This window comes from Plectrocnemia conspersa, unplaced genomic scaffold (assembly GCF_051122295.1).
Source record: "Plectrocnemia conspersa isolate PC_06_02 unplaced genomic scaffold, ASM5112229v1 ptg000011l, whole genome shotgun sequence".
In the NCBI taxonomy this organism is placed as follows: Eukaryota; Metazoa; Arthropoda; class Insecta; order Trichoptera; family Polycentropodidae; genus Plectrocnemia; species Plectrocnemia conspersa.
In genome coordinates, this window is record NW_028277175.1 from 7,405,618 (window position 1) to 7,427,565 (window position 21,948).

The 21,948-nt window shown below is 28.0% G+C and overlaps 1 protein-coding gene and 3 non-coding genes across 5 annotated transcripts in view; 2 read left to right on the plus strand and 2 right to left on the minus strand.

Annotated features, from left to right (window-relative positions):
• Window positions 1-21,948, minus strand: part of RunxA (RUNX family transcription factor Runt related A) — a 71,692-nt gene that overhangs the window by 18,082 nt on the left and 31,662 nt on the right. For both annotated transcript variants that reach the window (XM_088196865.1, XM_088196863.1), the window contains exons 3-4: window positions 14,080-14,193; window positions 1,450-1,566 (exon numbers count right to left, since the gene is read on the minus strand). In XM_088196865.1, coding sequence (XP_088052991.1) covers window positions 1,450-1,566; window positions 14,080-14,193 — 231 coding nt within the window. The remainder of the gene's footprint in view (window positions 1-1,449; window positions 1,567-14,079; window positions 14,194-21,948) is intronic.
• TRNAD-GUC (transfer RNA aspartic acid (anticodon GUC)) lies at window positions 40-111 on the minus strand. Its single transcript has one exon. It is a non-coding gene; the product is annotated as a tRNA-Asp (tRNA).
• Window positions 3,448-3,519, plus strand: TRNAW-CCA (transfer RNA tryptophan (anticodon CCA)). The gene has a single exon. It is a non-coding gene; the product is annotated as a tRNA-Trp (tRNA).
• On the plus strand, window positions 15,952-16,023 carry TRNAD-GUC (transfer RNA aspartic acid (anticodon GUC)). The gene has a single exon. It is a non-coding gene; the product is annotated as a tRNA-Asp (tRNA).

Here is a 21,948-nt window from a genome sequence, read left to right on the forward strand (position 1 = left end):
TAAAATTAAAAAAATATATTCAAAGTATTTTAAAAAAATCTCCACGGCGGGGAATCGAACCCCGGTCTCCCGCGTGACAGGCGGGGATACTTACCACTATACTACCGAGGATATGTAAGTCGCTGCCAATTTTCTGGTCAGCTATTTTAATTTCCAATGAATATTCTATTTATATTGTATTTTGATTAGATTTAATCTGAATTCAAAGGTAAGTAAAGAATTTATATTACAAAATCAATAAAGACTACTTTTAAAAGTGACACTTGTAATTTATACTATAAATATGTATATATTCTTTATAATATGATTTAATCAAAAATGTATTAAATTTTTTAATAAATATTTTTCGTTATATAATATTAAAATATTACTTAAAAACTGTATATAATAAATATTTCATTGCTTCGTAATAAAATGGTTATTATTTAAATATTTATATGATTTTAGAAAACAAGTTTCTTAAAAAGGTCAATAAAAATATATTGTAATAAAATATCTGATTTTATGTAATAATTTGATTTTATATGTTATTTATATTAATTATTAAAATAAAAATTATTGAGTCTCAAAAAAACACAATACAAATAAGAATATTTTTGCTCATTAATTTAGTATATTTTTCATACCCCATTTTCTTTCTTTTATAAAATTATGGAAATAGCAAACAATACAAATTTATAAATACAAAAAAATAGCGGCTATTTCTTGATAAAAGACATCAACTTGACTATCGATTTTTTTATGTGGATAAAATTCTCTAAATTAAGAAATTTATTAATCATATTAAAAAATATTACACCTTACAAAAAAAACAATAAAAATAATTATGTTATTTATATTTTACACCCCTCTCATTATTTAAAAAAAAATATTTTATTAACTACTAAAAAATAATCTGTCATTTGTCAAAAAATAGTATAAAAAATACTACTAAAATATCTTTAAAGAATAACTTATATATGTCGATACAGCTTAATAAAACTTAATATATAGAATATATTACGAATTAAAAGATTCCCATATTTCAATTGACATAATATAAGTTTAACCTTAAGAAACTTAGGTATAGTATTTTTATTGCATTTTATACAAAAATAGCAAACCATACATTTTAATAAATATACAAATAATAGCTATCTATATTTAAATAACATTATAGAGAATAATTTTAATAAAATAACAGAAAATTATTGACTAGTTTCTGTGCACGTCATTTAATATATTTTGTATCAAATATATTTGTGTTTGTATTAGCGCATTTAAAAGTAGCCTTTATTTAAATCAAAGCTCTCGATTAAATCTTTCACCACAGTAACTTACTTAACATTTAATTATCTTTGAAGCACATATCCCCATTTCCTATGCAGATGAATACACGGACTCACGCGTTTTAATAATATACATTACACACGACTACGTTCATAAACAAATTATTCAGACATTACTCACTCTGACAGTTGGTGATTGGCGGCATCCTGAACCCTGACAACGGATCTGGCGGAAAGTGGAAAGGTCTCTGTCCAAATGCGAAGTGGAACTGCTGCTGCTGCCCTAGAAGCGATAGCACTGAACATTAGTTTTAATAATTGCTGTCCTCAAGCAACGTTTAATTGGTTTTGGAAAATGGCACTGAAATGTTAATTTTTTAATTTATTATTAGAAAGTTTGAGGGTCTATGTAAGCAAGCCCGCTTGTGGCGCATATTTAACTTCAATTCAACCCCTACCTTAACGGGGCGGAAAGTCTGCATATTTCACAGCCAATTTGGAATATTTCGCTACTACGTGTGCGCAATGTTTAAGAATGCGGGATATTAGTATTTTACTAAAAAGCCCGAGAGCATAACTTAGATAGGATTATCTACAAAATATAGTTTTAAGAAATACTGTGTAATATGCATTAAAGTATTTAACAATTTTTATGCATAGTAATTATTTTATTTTATATTCATAAATTCAGTTTCTTAAAAATAAGATACATATCTAAGTAAATATTTTACAATATCAATTATAATAAAATGAAATTTGCAGGTAAAAATTTGAATATTTAAATTTTCTGTTAACGTATTGAACGTCAGTTAATCTATTACATTTATTAGTTTGTCATTTTATCCGGTAAATCACATGATTTTTTTTATATTTATGATATTTATAACTATAAATGAAACGATAAAATAAGGACGTTTCATTGCCTTAATTTTTTGTAACTATTATTCTTTTAATAATTTCAGAAAATTTAATTTATCGAATTGTTTGGAAAAATCTAAGCTTTAAATTTTCCTAATGATAATGCAGTCTAAAATAATTCTACACAATATTTAAATAACAAGTATTGAAATTAATGAAATATGTTCAAAAGAGCCAAATCTTTTAGCAAGGACACTTTATAAGTTCTAAAGAATTCAATGGTTAAATAAATCGACAGAATTATGCATACCTACACTGTGCTGTAAATCACCCATTTAACGAATTGGTAAAATCTAAACTTTCATGATTAAGGATTACGATAAAATATTTTAAACTTGTATTATTGATATTTTTAAATAGTAAAATATAACCTTGAATGCGCATTCAAATAAAAGTATTGACAGACAATATTATTATAAGCTATTAAGATTAAACATTGTGAAGGTTATAAAAAAAAATGGTTCTAGAAAGTTCACGGTTACACGGAAAACATATTTTTTTACTTTATAAACAATTTAGTTAATAATATCGATAGCTTAATAGCTAATTTTAAAATCAAAACATAAAAAAAAAACATATCCATTACATTTAATTTTTAATTCAAATTGATTAATAGATTGAACTCGGGATTAAAAATAAAAAAATAAATTTTAAGTTGAAATTTTTTTTTTTATAATTGTAATTTTTTTATATAAATTAAAAATACTGGATTTTTTCATATCTGGAATAATCAGTATCCGCAAAAATCCAATCACCAAAAATCTCGAAACATAGTATTAAAAAAAAATTTAGAAGTTTTAGTACATATGTACATATAAGGGTTTTGAATTTAAACTATAAATTGCTACGTTACACCTAATCCGTTAATTGACCGTTTGGTTAAGGCTTTGTCTAGGCAACAACAACTCATCATCCAGTCCAACTGGACTATTCGAGCCTATGCTGCTAATCTATTCAGGACTGTTTGAAGCATGATCGCAGAATTATTTATTTACCCTTAATTAAGACTGATCAACGTATTGCAAATCAAAGGAATGGCAAATGCTATATATTACACACCATTCAACCATATGCATTTCATAGGAAAAAAGTTATTGGTTTGCTAGCTTAAATAAATGTACATGAAATTGTGGGTCAAGGTCATATTGAAAATTACTTATAATTGATGTTTTAGTGTGTCATTATTCATAATAATATTGGTTATAGTTTGAATAAATCATTGTCTTTTCGTTAGTTGTCGAAAAAGCGACTTGCTATACATGACTCCGTGGCGCAACGGTAGCGCGTCTGACTCCAGATCAGAAGGTTGCGTGTTCAAATCACGTCGGGGTCAATCGGTTTACTTTTTATTTTTTATTATTATTTGTTATATATTATAATATATACTTTTATAATAAAATTTATATTTTTATCGATAAGATCAAATTTTTATTATTTTCTAGCTGTATTTCCACTACAATGACAATGATAAAAACGATATTTAATTTGACCTTGAACATTTAGTGAAGTTTCAAATTAAATAATAAATATTTTTAAAATGTTAATTTCCATGGTCAACCATTAAAATCCTCAATTAAAAATATATTTTCATAACAAATTTATGGATCTCCTTGACATTGAAAGCATTAGGAATATTAAATTCATAAACATGGTTTGTCAAAAAAGAAGCGCAGCAATTTTTGAAAAACATCAGTGATATTTGCTTTTAGTTTGCTAACACTATTATTTACTTTCTCTACAACAAAGAGAGATGACTAATACAGTCATTATTTGTAAATAAATTTCAAGACTTTCCATAAATTATAAGTTGTATAAACATATTATATACAAAGTGTTACTAAAGTGACTTAAAAACCAAAAAATAATAACAAGATTGAAAAATAGTAACTGTGCATTTTATGTATTGTATGTATTTTTTCAGTCCTTAAGCTAAAAATTTCACTAATATTATATTAGCAAAACTAGTCTATAAAAATGATATCCTACTCTTCTTTGAGTAATAAATACATTTCAATTATATTTTTTTAATTACTTATCCCATTACCATCTGTTGGCTTTTCCACGCGCATCCATCAATCCCTAACTTATCTTAGAAGTTTTGCCGCAAATATTTGGCACTGAATTGAAATAATCTCGACCTGTTTAAAGCAGTATAATGTGACGTATACTTATTTTACAATACTTAATGGCGAAATATTAACATGTATCGGATTGTCCACGCATAATTAGTTAATAAAAAAATAGAAAAGGAGGAGGGGGAAATTTTGCTAAGTTGGTCTTGGCAAACAGTATTGTAGCTATATTTCATCAAAGCATACAGTTTTTTATTAAATTAAATTTATAATATTTTAAATGGCATTGTAATTAATGGGCCATTATTTATGGTTTTTGTCATTAATTTAATTAGACAGTATATTATGATATATACAAAAACACACATAATCCTTCAGTTAAGTATCTACATAATAAAAAATAAATTCGTTTTGCTATTAATAACGACATACGAAATAGTAACATAACCAAACAGTAAACTTTGTTATGTTACTATTTAATAATAATATTACAGATAATTTAAAGTAAAATGAACTAAGCATTTAATTAATTTCATATTAAATTAGCAATAAATCGTAAAAAATGTGTACCACATTTTCGTTACGCGGCTTAAATTTTATTGAACTAATGCGTCTTCTACATAGCTAATAAATATCCACGGGCTCAATTAAAAATTAAAAATAGAACAACAAAGTAGTAGTGCTTAATCAGAACGATAGACAAGTAAGTCAGTGTCTAATACCTGAAAGACCTAGGCTCGAATCCCATATTAACTTTTTTTTAATTTCAATCGTATCTGAGTGACTTGAATTAGTAATTATTATATAGGTATAATTTCGATTAATTATCACAGATTTGGTATTCCTAGTTTTACCCAATCTCAATAATAAATATCGTGATGAATAATTAAAATAAGATCGATTTTAGTCATCTATGACATATATTAATTGTAAGCTGTGATAATAATTTATGTTTAATAAAATATATATTACAGATTTACATACTTTTATTTAGACTGGTGTTTCATTACTTTATTAGTACTTATTGATTGTGTTTACACGGTTGTAACGCTTTTTTAACGCTTGTCATGTTACAACGGATAATATACATTAAATAAATGAATGCCATTGCTATTCGTTAATAATTCAATATATTTCGATAGATAATCATTTATATGCATTTTTTGCATCTAAAATTTATTTTTATTTTTCCAAAGCAAAAATTGTCGAATAGATTTTATTAAATGCTCATTTAATAAGAAAAATATATAAAATAGATTTTTTTGTTATTGATTTGAATTACATATATTGTGTAGCATTTTAGTTTGCCAACAGCTCTTTGACATTAAACGCTCATAATCTTGCACTTTGCGCCCAAAGTTTAACACTGTTTAGTTAAGTATTCTTTTACTTTTATATAAAAAAAAATATTAAATAAAAATTAAAAATTTGCAAAATGTTCCACTCGCCTAAAAACATCCTCACACAAAACAAACTTTTAGAATCACACATTACTTCCGAAACACATGTACGTACATAGATTTTGGGATGCTTTCGAATTTAAATAATGACTCTGTCCGTGTGTCTGTCCGCGCCACCTCCATAATGAAACGGTAGCACAATTAATTATCCAAGAAAGGGATTTGGCCGGAACAACCCTTACATCCTCTGAAACAACCGGCTTTAAAGGGAATACTCACACGCGCCCACACGTATATGTACCTACATAACCAACCGAGAGAGCTCACGCATTACTATTTCAATTAGCCCTATTAATTTTCATCATATGGTATTCCCATGTATCGCGTAGATAGGTATTTTTATCTATTTGATATATTTTAAATAATTGAAGGCGGTTTAAAAATTAACGTATGCGACGGCGCCTTAACCCCTTCGCTGCCCCCTGACCGTTCGAGTGTGAGCAAAGGGTTGGCTGCGGAGAAAATGGGGCTACGTTTGATGAGGGTGCCCTCTTTACAATAGATATTTCAAACCGACAGCAACGTTAATATTGAATAGTTTCCGAGGAGAGGAAATTTTCTTGCTCGGAGCGTGGCTGGCGCGCATGTGTTAATTTTGTTGTAGTTTGGATAGACACTGGGATTAATTCGATTTAGGCTTTGATGCACCGTTGGTTGGTTGGGAATGTTAGAAATTGACTTTAGAAAGTTCAAGAATCTTGAGAAATATATATTTCTTTTTTTCATGTGCACTATATTACAAAAAATGTTATGTAACTTCAATCAACTTGTATTGCAAATTTATTCAGCGTAGCGTTAGTAACTGTTTTGACGTTTGAAGTGCTTGTATGTGTTCATACATTTTATTTGATTAATTAAAATTATAAAATAGAAACAAAAATATTTTCAAATATTTTTTTTGCACAACCAGAACCATAATTGTATAATGCAAACGACCATTCCCGCATTTATGCGTAATAATAATAAATAAAATGATTGCATCTGTAACAGACAACGAAACATTTTTTAATTAGAATTTAATGTTTTTTAAATATAAAAATTAAATCAATAGTATAAATGATACATAGCTATGTTTTTGCCATGATATTTAATGTTTATCATTTCTCGAGAATTAAGAAAATGTTTTAACACATGAAAATTACTTCGCTGCTTATTGCGCAAACGAAAATTGGAACACAGAAATTTCCACACAGCGAAAACTTCGAACATAGATGCCTGCGCATTATCTATGTTCACATTTTTCGTAATCTTGTAACCTAAAAAATATATGTAATACACAGTGTATACTTCTATTACAGTATCTATTTTTATTTAAATATTTTTTTTAACTTATTTCACTTACAGCAATTTGTGTCAATATTTATGCATGTAAACTAAATTATTATTCAAATTTAACAGAAGCAAAAAATTGAGAAACATTTATTAAAGCGCACGAGTACATAATCATTACATTACTAGTGAGATATTATATTTCATTTAAAATTTGCAAAAAAATAGCATCTTATCATTTACATTAATATATTGACTCTTGTTTAATTAAGCCAACAAAGAAATCCTTTTAAAAACCAAACAATAAAATAATTTTTAAATCACTAATCCATACATTCTTAATTTGTTTGATTAGCAAATGTTCAAGAGAGTAATCGTAATTCCTAGGGTCGGTCATAAAACTTAAATTATCAAACAATGCTTATAGAGTGTAAATCTGAAATATCTGTTTCTTTATTCACTACCTGCTCATTTCATACAATAAAAAAGGCATAATTAGTTTTTGGAAACACGTTTTAAAATCCATTATGCGCCAACTTACATACATTTTAGCAAGCAAAGTGGGTAATAAACTCAACGATTGCTAATTTAGTTGACAAAATTAACTTTAAATATATGTTGCAAAAGTAATGACACTGAAGACACATGTATGGCAAAGCTTGATTGGCACAGTTTTTCCAAACATACATACAAAGTGTAGAAACAACCACATGTAACACGCTAACTGCTTAAAAATAAAATGAATGAGATAAGGGGTGACTCATTGATAAAAATTAAGCAGATTATGGATACGATATATGAACATTTATACTGTTTTTATAATAAATTTAAAATAAAGTACAGTATTTTCTATTATCATGAACCAGCTATAATGATACATTTTCTACACATAATTATTTTAAATAGTCATTGTCATATTGATAAGATATATATATATATATATATATATATATATATATATATATATATATATATATATATATATATATATATATATATATATATGTATGATTTTATAAAATATAAAAATATTACTCTCACGTATTTTAATTAATTAAGCGAATTTAAAACAGTCAAGTCGGACAAAAAAATTTTAAGCTAGATATTTTTTTTAAATAATTTTATTTCATTAATATTTTTTTTTTATGTAGCATTGATTTTTCAACACGTATGATATTCATTAAAAATATTTTATTATTATTTATATTGAAGCATATTGCATGGTAAACAATCACAGGACTGTGAATAAAAGTTTTCAAATCCTACAATTTGCGAGCCTAGCCAATTATCACAAAAGTATATCAAAGAGCACGCGATCATATGTCGATTCAATCGCTATTTTTACATCTTATTTTTAGTTTTTAATCAAAAAATAGGTATAACTTTATTATTTTGTGAGTCATACGTAAACGATCTCTCAACTATATATTTCTTCCTGCCACTTATTTTCTAAATATTTTTTTAAAATTTAATTTACTAATTTATCTACGTTAACGTCTCAATCTAGTTTTATAAAATCGCCACACAAACACCACTCAGTGAATTGTGAGACTATTTCGGTCTGCGTTCACCGACTTCGGGACCACCCAGTAGCCGTAAACGTTCAGCTCTGGCGAGCTTTTCTTTTTCGCCAGAGCTTTCGTAAGCTTTTACGAGCTACTTAGCACAATAAAAATATCACGGACCGTTGCGTTTTATACCGTATGATGATATACATATTTTTTACGGCGCAGTTAAAATATTAAAGTGGCGTTGTTATGCGTTCGAATTCGCTTCATCGTAAAAATCGTGTAAATATTGTTTTAATATATCATACGTACATATGCTACGATTATGAAGAACAGCAGATGATCTTAGTTTACAGGCATGTAAACAATAAATCATTGAAATGTATTGATATTATATTTTAATGGCAAAAAACATACAATAATATTTTATTGCTGTAAACGCATACGATACCATTTGTTAGCGTGGTGGTTATGCTATTATAATTAAAATAAGATTTAATACTGCTAGTTGTAAAATTTTAATGGCGATGAATAAATTTTAAATAGCATACTGTATTTATAACTGTAAATAAATATATAATAATAAAAGTGAACTATATTGTATGGTGGTATTGAGCTCTTCAGATAGATTCAGATGAATATGTTGGTTGAAAAATTATCAGTGGTAAATAAATTAAATTTATTAAACGTTTGAGAATCGCCGTGAAATGAATACTATACACGCACAGGACCCTCAGCGATGCATACACAATCTTTGCGATAATAAATTGCATCGAATGGCGTTTTCGGGAAGCGATAAATCGCGAGAGCACCTTGTACCGATCGGTCGAGTTGTAAACAACTGAAACGTAAACGAAAACGAAAGCGAATATATGCATCCCACACGATAGTCATAAACTCGAATGACACCCATCTTTAAACGCGATGTTTGGAGCGTGTATGGACCTCTTTACGCAAGTTTTCAGACCACAAACAGACGCGCTTTTTGTTTTATGGCGGCAGATATACTGGAAGATTTTTTATTTAAAATATATATACTAACGTATTGTATATTTAAAAAAGTGCATAGTTCAACATGTTAAAGCACTTAATAATTAAAAAAGGGTCAACTATGATCAGCGATATTTTTAATCTTTGTACTTTAGGGTATGCTGATAAGAAAACTTTTGTTTCATACTCAAACTGTGAAAGAAAATATGTTGAAAGGTTCATTAAAACTTCGAATTTGAAATGAACCTTAAGCTTTTGTAATTTTTATCGTGTCTGGGAGATATTAATGAGTAATTATTATATAAATATTATTCTGGTCGATCATCACAGATCGTGTTTTACTATATTTCCCACTGATAAATATCGTGATGAATGACTAAAATAAAATCTATCAATTAATGCATAATGAAAAATAAATCAGTGGTATAGTCAGTGACAAATACCTAAAAATCTGGGTTCAAACCCTATTTTAAAGTGTGTTTTTCAATTACTTTAAAATCATTCCTTTTCGTGCGCTCGCGTGTTAACGTATGAGAGTGAATGAGAGGAAATTGGTGTGTGGAATGCATGTAATGCACGCCCTTATCTTTCAGTCACTCTCGTCACTTAACATGCGAACGAGCGAAAGGGAATGTATCTCACTTTACGCGCCTGTAGTTAAATGAGGGAAATATTCAAGTGTAAGTGGAAGAACATGCCCATGAGTTGATCACTAATGAACTAATAAATCTGTATCGTGAGTAACAGCATAATGCTACAGAGAAGATTTCAGTTATTTAAAGTTACCTCTAATCTAACTTTAAATAATAACTGCACCACCTGAGTGCGAGACATCAATATATTCAATAAGAATGCAATGTCACATTTTTGCCAAATCCTCAAAAGGCAAAAGTAAGTATCGTTGGCTAGGATTTTAGTTACAAAAATAAGAATAAGACGACAGGTATTCAAGTATATAAAATTATTAAAAAAAATATTTTAGATAAATTTAAATAATAAAAAATATACGTGTATTTTGTATTCATTTTTATATAAAACACCTTTTCTTATTAGAAAAATTGATTTGATATACGAGTGCTTATGGAACGAGTTATGCTCGTAGACCGAGGTTGCAAATAAATAGATCAATGAATTCAGTAGTACCTATTTCCCAGAATGTATCATATTACTCACAAATAGTTTGAAAATCTATTATCTTGCTTAATTAATCTAAAAATTAATTGTCGAATCTCGGATAGATTTAGGGGTTGGTTTCGATGGCTGGGGCGTTGCCATTACACGTGGACATTGAAAAAGCGCCCCCGTCTCCATACGAACAACAATTACGAATGGAGTTTCGTGTCGGCGCAGAATTAGAAACTGTCATTTACAGGGTGTGGAGCACAGCGCCTCGGAGGGGGTGGCGAGGGATGGGTGGCACGTAAGAATCGCTTCGGGTAGGCGATGGCAAGGGTTGTGTGTGAAATTGGCAACTGGACGACGATGCAGCCGTATCGATTCTCGACCAACGGCCACTAAAATTAACTTTTTTTATCTTAGGGGTGCTAGATATTTATATAATAAATATAATTAATATAACTATAAATGTATACTATTAAAACTAGCATATAAAATGTATCTGCTAATATAAGAAAAACACTGGTTAAATAATAATATATTTGCTAATGAACGATATCAATCATTTATTCAGTCAGTTATTTTGTCAATCTACTTTTCTCTTAAAATATGTTACCTTTGTCAGACATTTAAATTAAATACGCTGAATATTTTCTCTTTGTTGACAGAATTCGTTGGTGGAATTTTTATCCTAATTGGTTGCCAACGACTCTATAATAATAACTATACATATAGTTGAGGTTCTATATCATTAGAGAAAAGGCTAGTATATTTATTTATGATTCACACAGACAAATGGCAGGCAAATAATTCTCTTCTCGGATTTCTTCTAGTGTTTTCGTGGGAAATTTTCCATGTGTTGAGTATTTTGAGGGGGCTTTATTGTGGATACTATTTCGTAGTATTTTAGTATTGAGCACATATAAAATACCATTTATATTATTTTTCATACATGTTTTTTTACAATGAAAATCAATATCTTTAATTTATCTTCATATAAAAAATATTGCTAAGAGCTTTATATAAGCTTTTACTTTATTAGTATGGCATGTATTAGGTTTTTTTTTAAGATGAAACTTTCTCCCATCTCTTATTAACATTATATGTTGGATGCTTTGATGCAAATAATTCCGATAGCCACTTTTTCACATTGTCTGCATTTTTCATTTTTTTCCATTTAGAAAGTGTTGCATCAATCGAAATAAATAATAATTGAAAGAAGCATGGTCTGGAGAAGAAGGTGGATGAGACAAAACTTTTTAGCCATGTTACTTGATTTTATCAAGAATCAATTACTATTGCTGACAAGTACATGCCTATTTTTTACTTCTTTATGCAAACGATTCAGATGATCACAATATATTTTTTATGTTATTGTTTGGCCAGTTTTAAAAGTTTCATAATGCACAATCCATTTGTAATCTCAACATACACAATATATTACAGTGATCCGTGATTCAAGGTATGTTTTACTACTTGATTTTTGAATAATCACTGTTTTTTACTACATTGTTATCGTACAAGACCCATTTTATATCTCTAGATAACAAATAATTAAGAAAAAGCAATCAAGCTCAACATCCACGAGCACTTGGGAAATGCATATACGCGCTGACTTGTTTTTTTTTTTTGCTATATTCGTGTGGAATCCATACACATAACCTACAAGCTTTCCCAATTTTTTTGATGTGTCTATGCACTGTTGAATCGGACTAGTTTATTTTCTCGGTCAGTTAATGGATAGTTTGAGTAGTTTTTTCCTCAATTTCTATACCTTGAACATCATTGTATTATATATATTTTCAGGTCTCGCATATCTTGATATTGTATTTCCCGATCGATTTTTTTAAACCATCTTTGAAATTTACGGATATCTAATGAATCACCTACAACTTTGTAATTTTTTTTACTAGATGGAAGAAGTAGTATCAAACAATTAAGAGATTTTATTATTTCTCAAAACATTCTTTGTGAACAACAATCGGAATTCAGAGAAAAATAAATGATAAATTGTTGACCATACGAGCAAAATCATTAGAGCAGTCTTCTTGAATTTCAAGAGAGTATTCGAAACAATAATGTTGAAGAAATTAGAAAATATCATTATAAGTGAAATAGTTTTAAGGTAGCTTAATATTTATAAAATAAAATGTAGCAAAAATTTATAATAAATTATGCGTATTCTAAAGAGAAATTAAAATCTTACGGTGTACTACAAGGGTCTAAATTGGGACCATTTTTATTTATAATATATTATATATTTATGATATAGTTAATAATGTAAAAAAGTGTAGAATACGTCTGTTTGCGGACGACACATATTAAAGAAGTTGTAGATAATTTATATAATGAATTAAATATAATAGAACTATGTTTAAGAAATAACATACTTAAACTAAATGTATATTTATTAATTATAAAAATAGGTTAGATAATATTATAAAAATAGTTATAGATAACTCTATTAGAGAAATAGTTGATAATATAAAATATATAAAAGTAATTGTAGATACAAAATTAAATTTTAATAAACATTGTAATAACATATTAAAAAAATAAGTTTATAATTGGTACATTATCCAATATAAAAAATATGTAAGTATAAACACAAAAGTATAATTTTCAACAGTACCATATTACCCTATTACTTATTGTGCAAAAAAATATATGTTCAATAAATTCAATAAACAAATTAATGATTTAATGCTAGAAATAGTACGGTATAAGAAAACGAGTACGGCCAGGGGAATTATGCACGAAGGTGTGAATTTGTATAATAAGATTCTTAGGACAATCCGCAAAAATAAAACTGTAACAGGTTTCCTAAATGGAATAAAAAAAAACACCTTCAGGCATTAAGAAATAAATTATAATAATAAGTATTTTTTTATTTGTTGTTTATGCTGTATTTTATATGTATGTTTAGTTAAAAAAGATTAGTGAAAAAAATAGCTATTAAGCTAAATAAATTTATAAAATAGTAAATAACAGCCATTTTTTTAAAAACTTCAATTCTTTTTAAATATCAGAATATGGATTCTAGATGTGCACCAGCACAGATATAACAAATGACATATTTAAATTTCAAAAGCCAAAGCACGAATGACTGTTGAAACTTAAATTTTAAAGAAACAATTATTTTAGGATCACCTTATCTAAATAAATATAAATAAAACAGCGTAAAGGTGTTTTCTACATTACTTTGTTTGCATAATCAAAAATGAGCTTTCATTGAGATGCAAGTCTAAGTGATGTTTTTTTTACCATATGCTATATACATATATAGTTTCTTAAGAAACTTTAATTCTATATTGATGTAAAGATCTTGAAAATATTAGTGTTGAAATTACTATATTTAAATTGATGACAGAAATTCAGATTCGGTTTTTCAAGCTCTTTACTAAATGTAGCTCATTAGATAAAAATAATATATTTAAAAATCATATTCCATCGAATTAATAAAGGAATTATTACATACTTGTTTTTGATCTAGGCTCCCTGGGTCCATCCACCGTCACCTTGATAGCCTTATTGTACGTCGTCACTTGAGGCGGGGTCGTCGATATCGTTATCGTCAACGTGAACGATTTACCTGCGAAAGATTGAAACCAATTAAAACCAGGCGCCTTTTTAACGAAGCTTTCAGAGTGTACGGTATCACGCGATTTCAATAATTTCATACTCTCAGTATATATAGGCAATAAAAACGTCGGTTCGTGCCTGTCAGTTTTTGAACCCCAACACTTTTGTGTTCCGTTAGGGAAGAATGTGTCGTTCTCACGTAATTACAAAGACGATCGTATGGAAGAGCGAATTTATTACGTGGAAATAGGCGTAGCGATTAATTTTTACGCGCATAACCGTCAAACGTAAAAAGGCATAATCGTTCCGTGTAACGTTACGCGTGAACCGTAACAGGATAAAGTTAAGGGATATCGTTTTTCATGTTGATTTAATGTGAATGTGAACGATAGGTTGAATCGTTTTATATCATGAACATATACAGCTACTAAAATATCTATAAAAGTGAATGCTGGTTACAATTTATTCCAAAGCGAACGATAAAAAAAATTATTTATAGATGATGTATATTTTTCCATCGAAAACATTTTTTAATGTAAATAAAAACTTTAAATCTTTCATTAATATTAATTTAAAATTGATCTTTATTAGTATATAGGAGCTTTTTTTCGTTTTAATAAAATCTAATAAAATGCTTACTATATTAAAAATAATTGTTACTACATATTTGCCATTAATAAAATTCAACTCAAATAAAGTATATTTTAAATCGTTTAATTGAATTTTTTATACAAATTTTCATTAACAAGACTAGTATTTATATATATATATATTTCAAAACCACTTTTAAACATTATTTAATATATACACAGTAAAATAAAATGTTATATTTAATATTAAATTGTAACTAAATTTCGCTACATTAATATGAATATTTTTCTTCTATTTATTAACCTGATATATACTTTAAACATATTTTTTAATATTCAAGCATTTAAAAAGATGACAATAAAAAATTATAATTTTACATATATTTGTGGCGAAAATATTTTATAAATAATACATAAAACCGATCCTTTTGGATTTATTTATATGTATTGATAGATTATAATTTAACAAAAAATAAATTTAATCTAAGATTCGTATATAAAATATTAAAACTATTTATATTTAAAAGTAATCCACGATGGTTTTTAATTCATTTCATTTTACAGATTTTATTTTCAATATAGACAACTTCAAGTAATTAAATCATATATATTTATAGCCTTTTGTAAAAAATACTTAATAATGCTACCATGCTATACTATTTCTTTTATGCAAAGGGGTTAAAAAATGCAAGTCATAAATATTTTCCAAATTATCTGAAACTTTATGTTTTAATTTATTTTATTTGTACAGTCTGAACATTATTTTAATTACTTGGGCTATATAGATAATTGTATATAATCAAACTATGTATTTTTAATACTATATGTAAAATTTAAAAGTATATATATATTTTTATGCGAATTTTACATATCTATTATAATTGAAGCAAAATAGCCACGATTTTTTTGGATCCACTATTAAAAAAATGTACTTGGATAAAAATTTTCCTCTAGAAAAATCAAAAGAAAAAAATAACCAGATATATTCAAAATTTTAATAAATAAAGAAAACTCACTTGTAAATTCACAATTCTGTAAAATTAGCAACTTAAGAGCTAGTAGTAAAATAGACAATTTACACGAAAGAATTGAAATATTTTTAGCTCAGAAATCATTAATAATAGAATTTTCATGTAAAAATAAAGCAGTAGGTAAGAAATTTGGCAACGGCGTCCATATCCTCGGTAGTATAGTGGTAAGTATCCCCGCCTGTCACGCGGGAGACCGGGGTTCGATTCCCCGCCGTGGAGTATTTTTTTAATTTTTTTTTAATTGTAAAATATATTTAAAATATAAAATATTATATTATGTTGGGTATAATTGGCATGAATATTTTTCTTGCTAATTGAATATATTGACGTATTAAATTGTACTATGTATTATTAGAATTTTTATCATAAATTTATAAATTCAACTATTTTATAATAAACAGTTCCAAATTTCTGGTAGCGGATTTATTTGTACTAAAGAATTATTTGTACTAAAAACTGATCCAAGTGGTATAAGTCTGTTAAAACTGATCCAGGTGGTATTTATAGAGCAAAGCTCTTGACAAATGAAAGTCTAAAATGAGCCCACAAAAAATATATATAAATAAAAATGAAATTGGTAATAAAATTACAATTTTTTATTATGTTTTATCGTGGCTTTTACTTTATCTCTTAATAAAAGTGATAAAATGATAAGGAAATATACGACAAATAAGTTTCATAAAAAAGTAATATATTTTGTTAAAAAATTGAGCATTTTTTCGAAAGCAATAAAAAGCATTTACTTATCAATTTTAATAAACTTCAAGGAATAAGCCATACACAAAAATTTAGTATCTGGAAAAAATCTTACGTTTCTCAATAATTCAAGGCATTTTATGTTATGTATTATAGTAGCAAATCTATTTACTGACGATGAAATTTTTAATGTATGTTTTGAAAACGTTGCAAAAAAATAATCTGTCTCAAAAACTTATAGATAATAGGTCTTATTTCACAACTTTATATTAGAGCACTGATATTACAGATACGGTACAACGAATTTAATATTACTGAAGAACTGACTTCCCTAGTTTTCTTAAGGAGCAAGATTTTTCACAGAATTGTATGATGCAGAAAAAGCAATATTAGCAAGATTTTGCTTGACCATCATATGTTTTATATAGTGTCTTATAAAGAAAATACTAGCGAAAAAAATTAAAAAAGATGCAAAAATGATCGATAAATTAAATTTGATAAAGTTTCAATACATTCTAAACCAATAAAGCGACAAAAAATAGACAATATTATAAACGTCATCATTACCAAAATAAATTTAATTAAAATCAAAATGATTAAATCCGCATTAATTTCAAGTTTCTAAGTCTTCTGGAAATTTAAACATAGTTTATGATTTAACCACTTTACTCCAGTAAAGTGGTTAAATCATAAACAGCGTTATAAAAATAACAGTGGTTGTAAATTTCTTGAAAATATTTGAAAAAAAATTATATAATAAAAATGCTTTTCAAAATTTCTCGATAAATCAGAAAATTCTGGATAAAATAAATAATAGTCTTGTGGAGTCTTATTCTTGAAACTTGCAGTAATTTACCTTAACCAAAAAAAAATCATTCGTATTAATTAGACAATGGAACGTAAAGGATGGGACCACACAAAAGCCCTCGTTACGACTAGAAAAATGGTTTCACATAAATAACACGCAAGAATTCTCCGGTGCATTGACAGAATATTTTTTTATTCCAAAACAGTCACGGGAAATTATATATCATCAAAAGACAAAAAGCATCGTAGGGCTACAATATTCCCGTTGCACAATTCAACCTCGGAGATATCCATCAAGCAAATGTAACTTTCTAAAGGCGTATATATATATTGTTGTTCTAGAAAGTGCAACGATTGGTTGGATGATCTCTGCATGATTGTGTAGCTTTGCAGCCCTGAATACTTAAGGCTGGTCTCCAATGAGGAGAGGGCAGACCGCCGGCAGATTCCAAGACACTGCCCGCCCGCAGACAATATACGGTCATGGACGCTCACATCCTGAGCATCCACCATACGAGCACCACAGCAGAGAGGGATCAACCTCCGCTATACTATCGTTGCCACACCAACCATAACTTTAAGGATCTTTCACTGAAATCATCCCTCCACCAGTTTTTCCACCACCGGAGAATAACAATCTCACCCATAAATATAATAGTAACTCAATATATGTAACATAATCTAATAAAATTGTTGCTAGTTTCCAACTGCGTCTTTCTGGCTGCGATGTCACACTCTACAGAGTTAAAAGACACAAAAGTCTGTACTGACTTGTCCTGCTTTACTGAACCTATTTTTCATCGCTAGTGCTGAGAAATTTAATATGAAACTTCCTACGAATTAGAAGAATAAATTTAATTCTTAATTGCTGCAGCAGCTAAGTACGAGCATTCGTAAACGACTTGAAACAGTAGTGGTAGTAATGATTAGTGCTCAATCATAATTTAAAGCTACCGCATAAAAATACAAAGTGAACGTGTGATTAGATAGCAATAGATATACCTCTTGCACATTTACAATAGCATTGATCCACTATGTTATAAAATGTTGGAGTTCCATAAAAGCAAAAATATAAATTTAAAATAAACATGAAATTGATCTCTAGGCGCACGTCCTGCAATTGTTTTGACTAGTCATCACGTAAAATTAACGTACATATGTAGTACGCGGTACGTAAATCGAAACCCGATTCGTGAGTGTCGGAGTGTAGAAGGGTGATTGTCTGCTTTGGCCACAAACACCGACGCAAAGTTGGGTCTTCCGGCGGCGAGGTCGGGCCGAATCAATGGCTGGGGCCCCCCGGCCCCGGGACACCGCGAAACCCGGTGCCAGCCGCAGGGCGCCCGCCCCCCGGGGGGCTCCCGCATTAAAGGTGTACGCAAAACCAAGCACCATGTGTTTATTTGATGTATCGCCGCACCGAAATACACTCCGAAGCCACCGAAGACTTTGCGCGTTCGCACCGATCGACTGGAAATCGAATGGGTAATTCGGTCATTTTTATATATATGTATTGATGTATGTGAAACGTCTTTGTGGGTATGATGACGTTAAGACGAAGTTTTGTTACTCAGACATTCTATCGATATTAACCTTCGTATAAATCTAGTTAAAAAGTATTAATTAAAAATTTGGGTGTTCGGATTTTTCTGGACACGCATTTTGCAGACAGATTTTTGCGAACACTGATTATTTCAAACATAGATTACTCCATATTTTTTTTAATAATATATAGCATTAAAAACAAAATTAAGTATAAACAATATATAATTTAAAAATTAAACACACATACGAATAATATTTTTTTAACATAGAATGTTATTGATCTGTATCAAGATTTAAAAGGAGATTTTCCACGCTTTTTCTTAACATGCATTTTCCAGCGGAGTCGCGTATTTAATTTTGAGATGTACATATGTATGCATTTTAGGTATAAATTCCTTCAGTCCTTATACATACAAAAAATAAAAGGAACGGAACATTGCCTTCAAAAGCAACTACTTTCTAGGTAGTACTTTCACAATAAGCATTATTGTTCAAAGGGACAGATTGCAGTTTTTGACGCGACTCCGTTTGTGTTAAATTTGTTTGCAAATTATTGTTACTTTATAAATTTTTGAACGTTTAAGAAATATTAGACATGAAAGGAAATATTCAACGAATGTAAATTAGTAGCAGTAAATTTATGTATTTCATCTGAATTTTCAGATCAAATACCAAAGGAAGAAGCAAAGAAATTACGAAAAATCAACAACAACACGAGTTGAATTATATAAACTTAATGATTTTATAAATTGTATAATTGGTAATTTGACAATTTATCGATTAAACTCTAGTGTAATTGAACTCTTTGTGTCCCCTATCCGCTTCGGACGATTGACGTTAAATAATTTCAGTCTGAAGTTCATTGCGTTTGTGCAAGAGTCCATTGGCATTCCAAGCCATTATTGTTTGATTATTCATGACTGATTTTTTATTAATGACTGAATTTCTGCTCTGAAGTGGGACGATTTTAGCTGGTTTATGTTGTTATATTGTTTTTTCATAATATATTGCTTATATAATGTCTATATAATATGAAAAAAATATGCAATAATCGTGAAATAATTCATATCTTTATATCATTTTTATTTTTGTTTTCCTTATACTATGCTTCTTAATATATTTTTCTGAGCATATACGTATTAAACTTATAATTTTAATGTATTAAATTGTAACAGCAGAATGAGCTATTTCTTACTCATTCTGCGGTTACAATTTAAAAAATTGAAGAAAATATTTAAATATATCAAGATCAACTTTTATATTGTCAAATTTTTAAGTAACAAATGTAGCAAACAATATAAATTCAATCCAATGCATCAATATTTTTACTTCGTGAAAAAACTTTTTTCAAAATAAACATTGTTGGTATTTTGATTATTTTTATAACATTTTCAACTAGTTGACATCTATAAAACAGACAATTAAATGTTAAATGAATATTGATTACGACTTTTTGATGGCGAACTCCATGAAAATGAGTGGAAAAATTCAGATGTGATCAACAAATAAAAATTGCTGTGTACACAGATTTAATGCAGGCAAAATTTTTCCCCTCTGATTTGTGCATTGTTATTTACTGACAAAATCATTCGCAAATATGCGAATAACTTTGTCAGTGCACGAATTCAACAATGCACGAATTCAAATGCTTACTACATTTTTTTTTATATATAATATAAAAAATATATTTTTGTCTGAAATAATCGGTGTCTGAAAAAAATACTGTCCAGAAAAATCAGTGTTATAATACAATAAATAAATAAGTAACTATTTTGTGGATTTAATTTTTGTATATTATATATATATATATATATATATATATATATATATATATATATATATATATATATATATATATATATATATATATATATATATATATATATATATATATTTAAATAGGTAAATAAGTTTTAAAATTGTTTATGCCCAAGTAGTATTGATTTGAAAGATTTGAATGCAAAATAATTATATATGTATTATTATGTTAATGCAGGTATTTATCACGATTAGAACTAACAATTCGATGTTTCGACAGTGATGCACCTACCATAGTCACAAATTATCAGAATGTTTTTTTTCGCAAAATTCATTGGTTTTGAATTCTCAGACACAAATCTGAGAATTTGTGACCATGGAAGGTGCATCACTGCCGAAATACTAAATTGTAAGTTTTAATCTTAAAGACTCTCGGAATTCAAACAATATAGTCTAGTCACTAGACTATATTGTTTGAATTCCGAACAATTCACTAGACTCTAGTGAATTGTCTTCTCATTTTATTTTGTAAATCGTACATAATGACATATATAGCAATTAAAATAAATATTACTGATTTACAGACTTTGATATCAATCTGGTGTCTCTCTTTTTTCTTAGTAGATGTTGATTGTATTTATTTCGTTTTAACGCAATAGGCTTACGCCTGTCATGTTGCAACGGAAAATCTACAATAAATAAAATGAGAGATTATCTTTATTAGATAAATCATTTTATAATTAGATTATTAAAATGATACGAATCATTTTAAAGGAACGCGTTTTTCTATAATATGTATATATTATAGCAAAAAAGTTGTTCCATTCTCATTCCAGAATTTGTCACCGTTAAATTACGCTATTAATAAAAATAACTACAAGGTTACTCTTACAATAATTTATAAAATATGACTCAAATATTGTTGTAAGAGCAGTATTATAAAAATATACTTATGATCCTTAATTAAAAAAATTGCCGATCAAGTTTTCATAAGAGAAATCTTCTATCTATGAGAATCTAGAAAATCTATGTTAATATAACTATAACTTTATGTATTGAATTACTAAAAGTTGGTTCTATATGTGTTATTACAATAAGATTTATTTTGATTTATTATACCAATAAGCGGCCATACTCTTTTTATAAAAAATATGCATTTCACATGCATGATTTTGAATCGTTGCAATTGCAATTACAAACGTCAACTTTTTTTTAAATGTCATATACGTTACGGATACACCGGGATTTATCCCGCTTTGTCCTGGCGACTAATTGAAATGTCTCCACCTGTCGCCGGGGCATTTTATACCATTCTCTCTCTCTCTCTCTATATGCGGA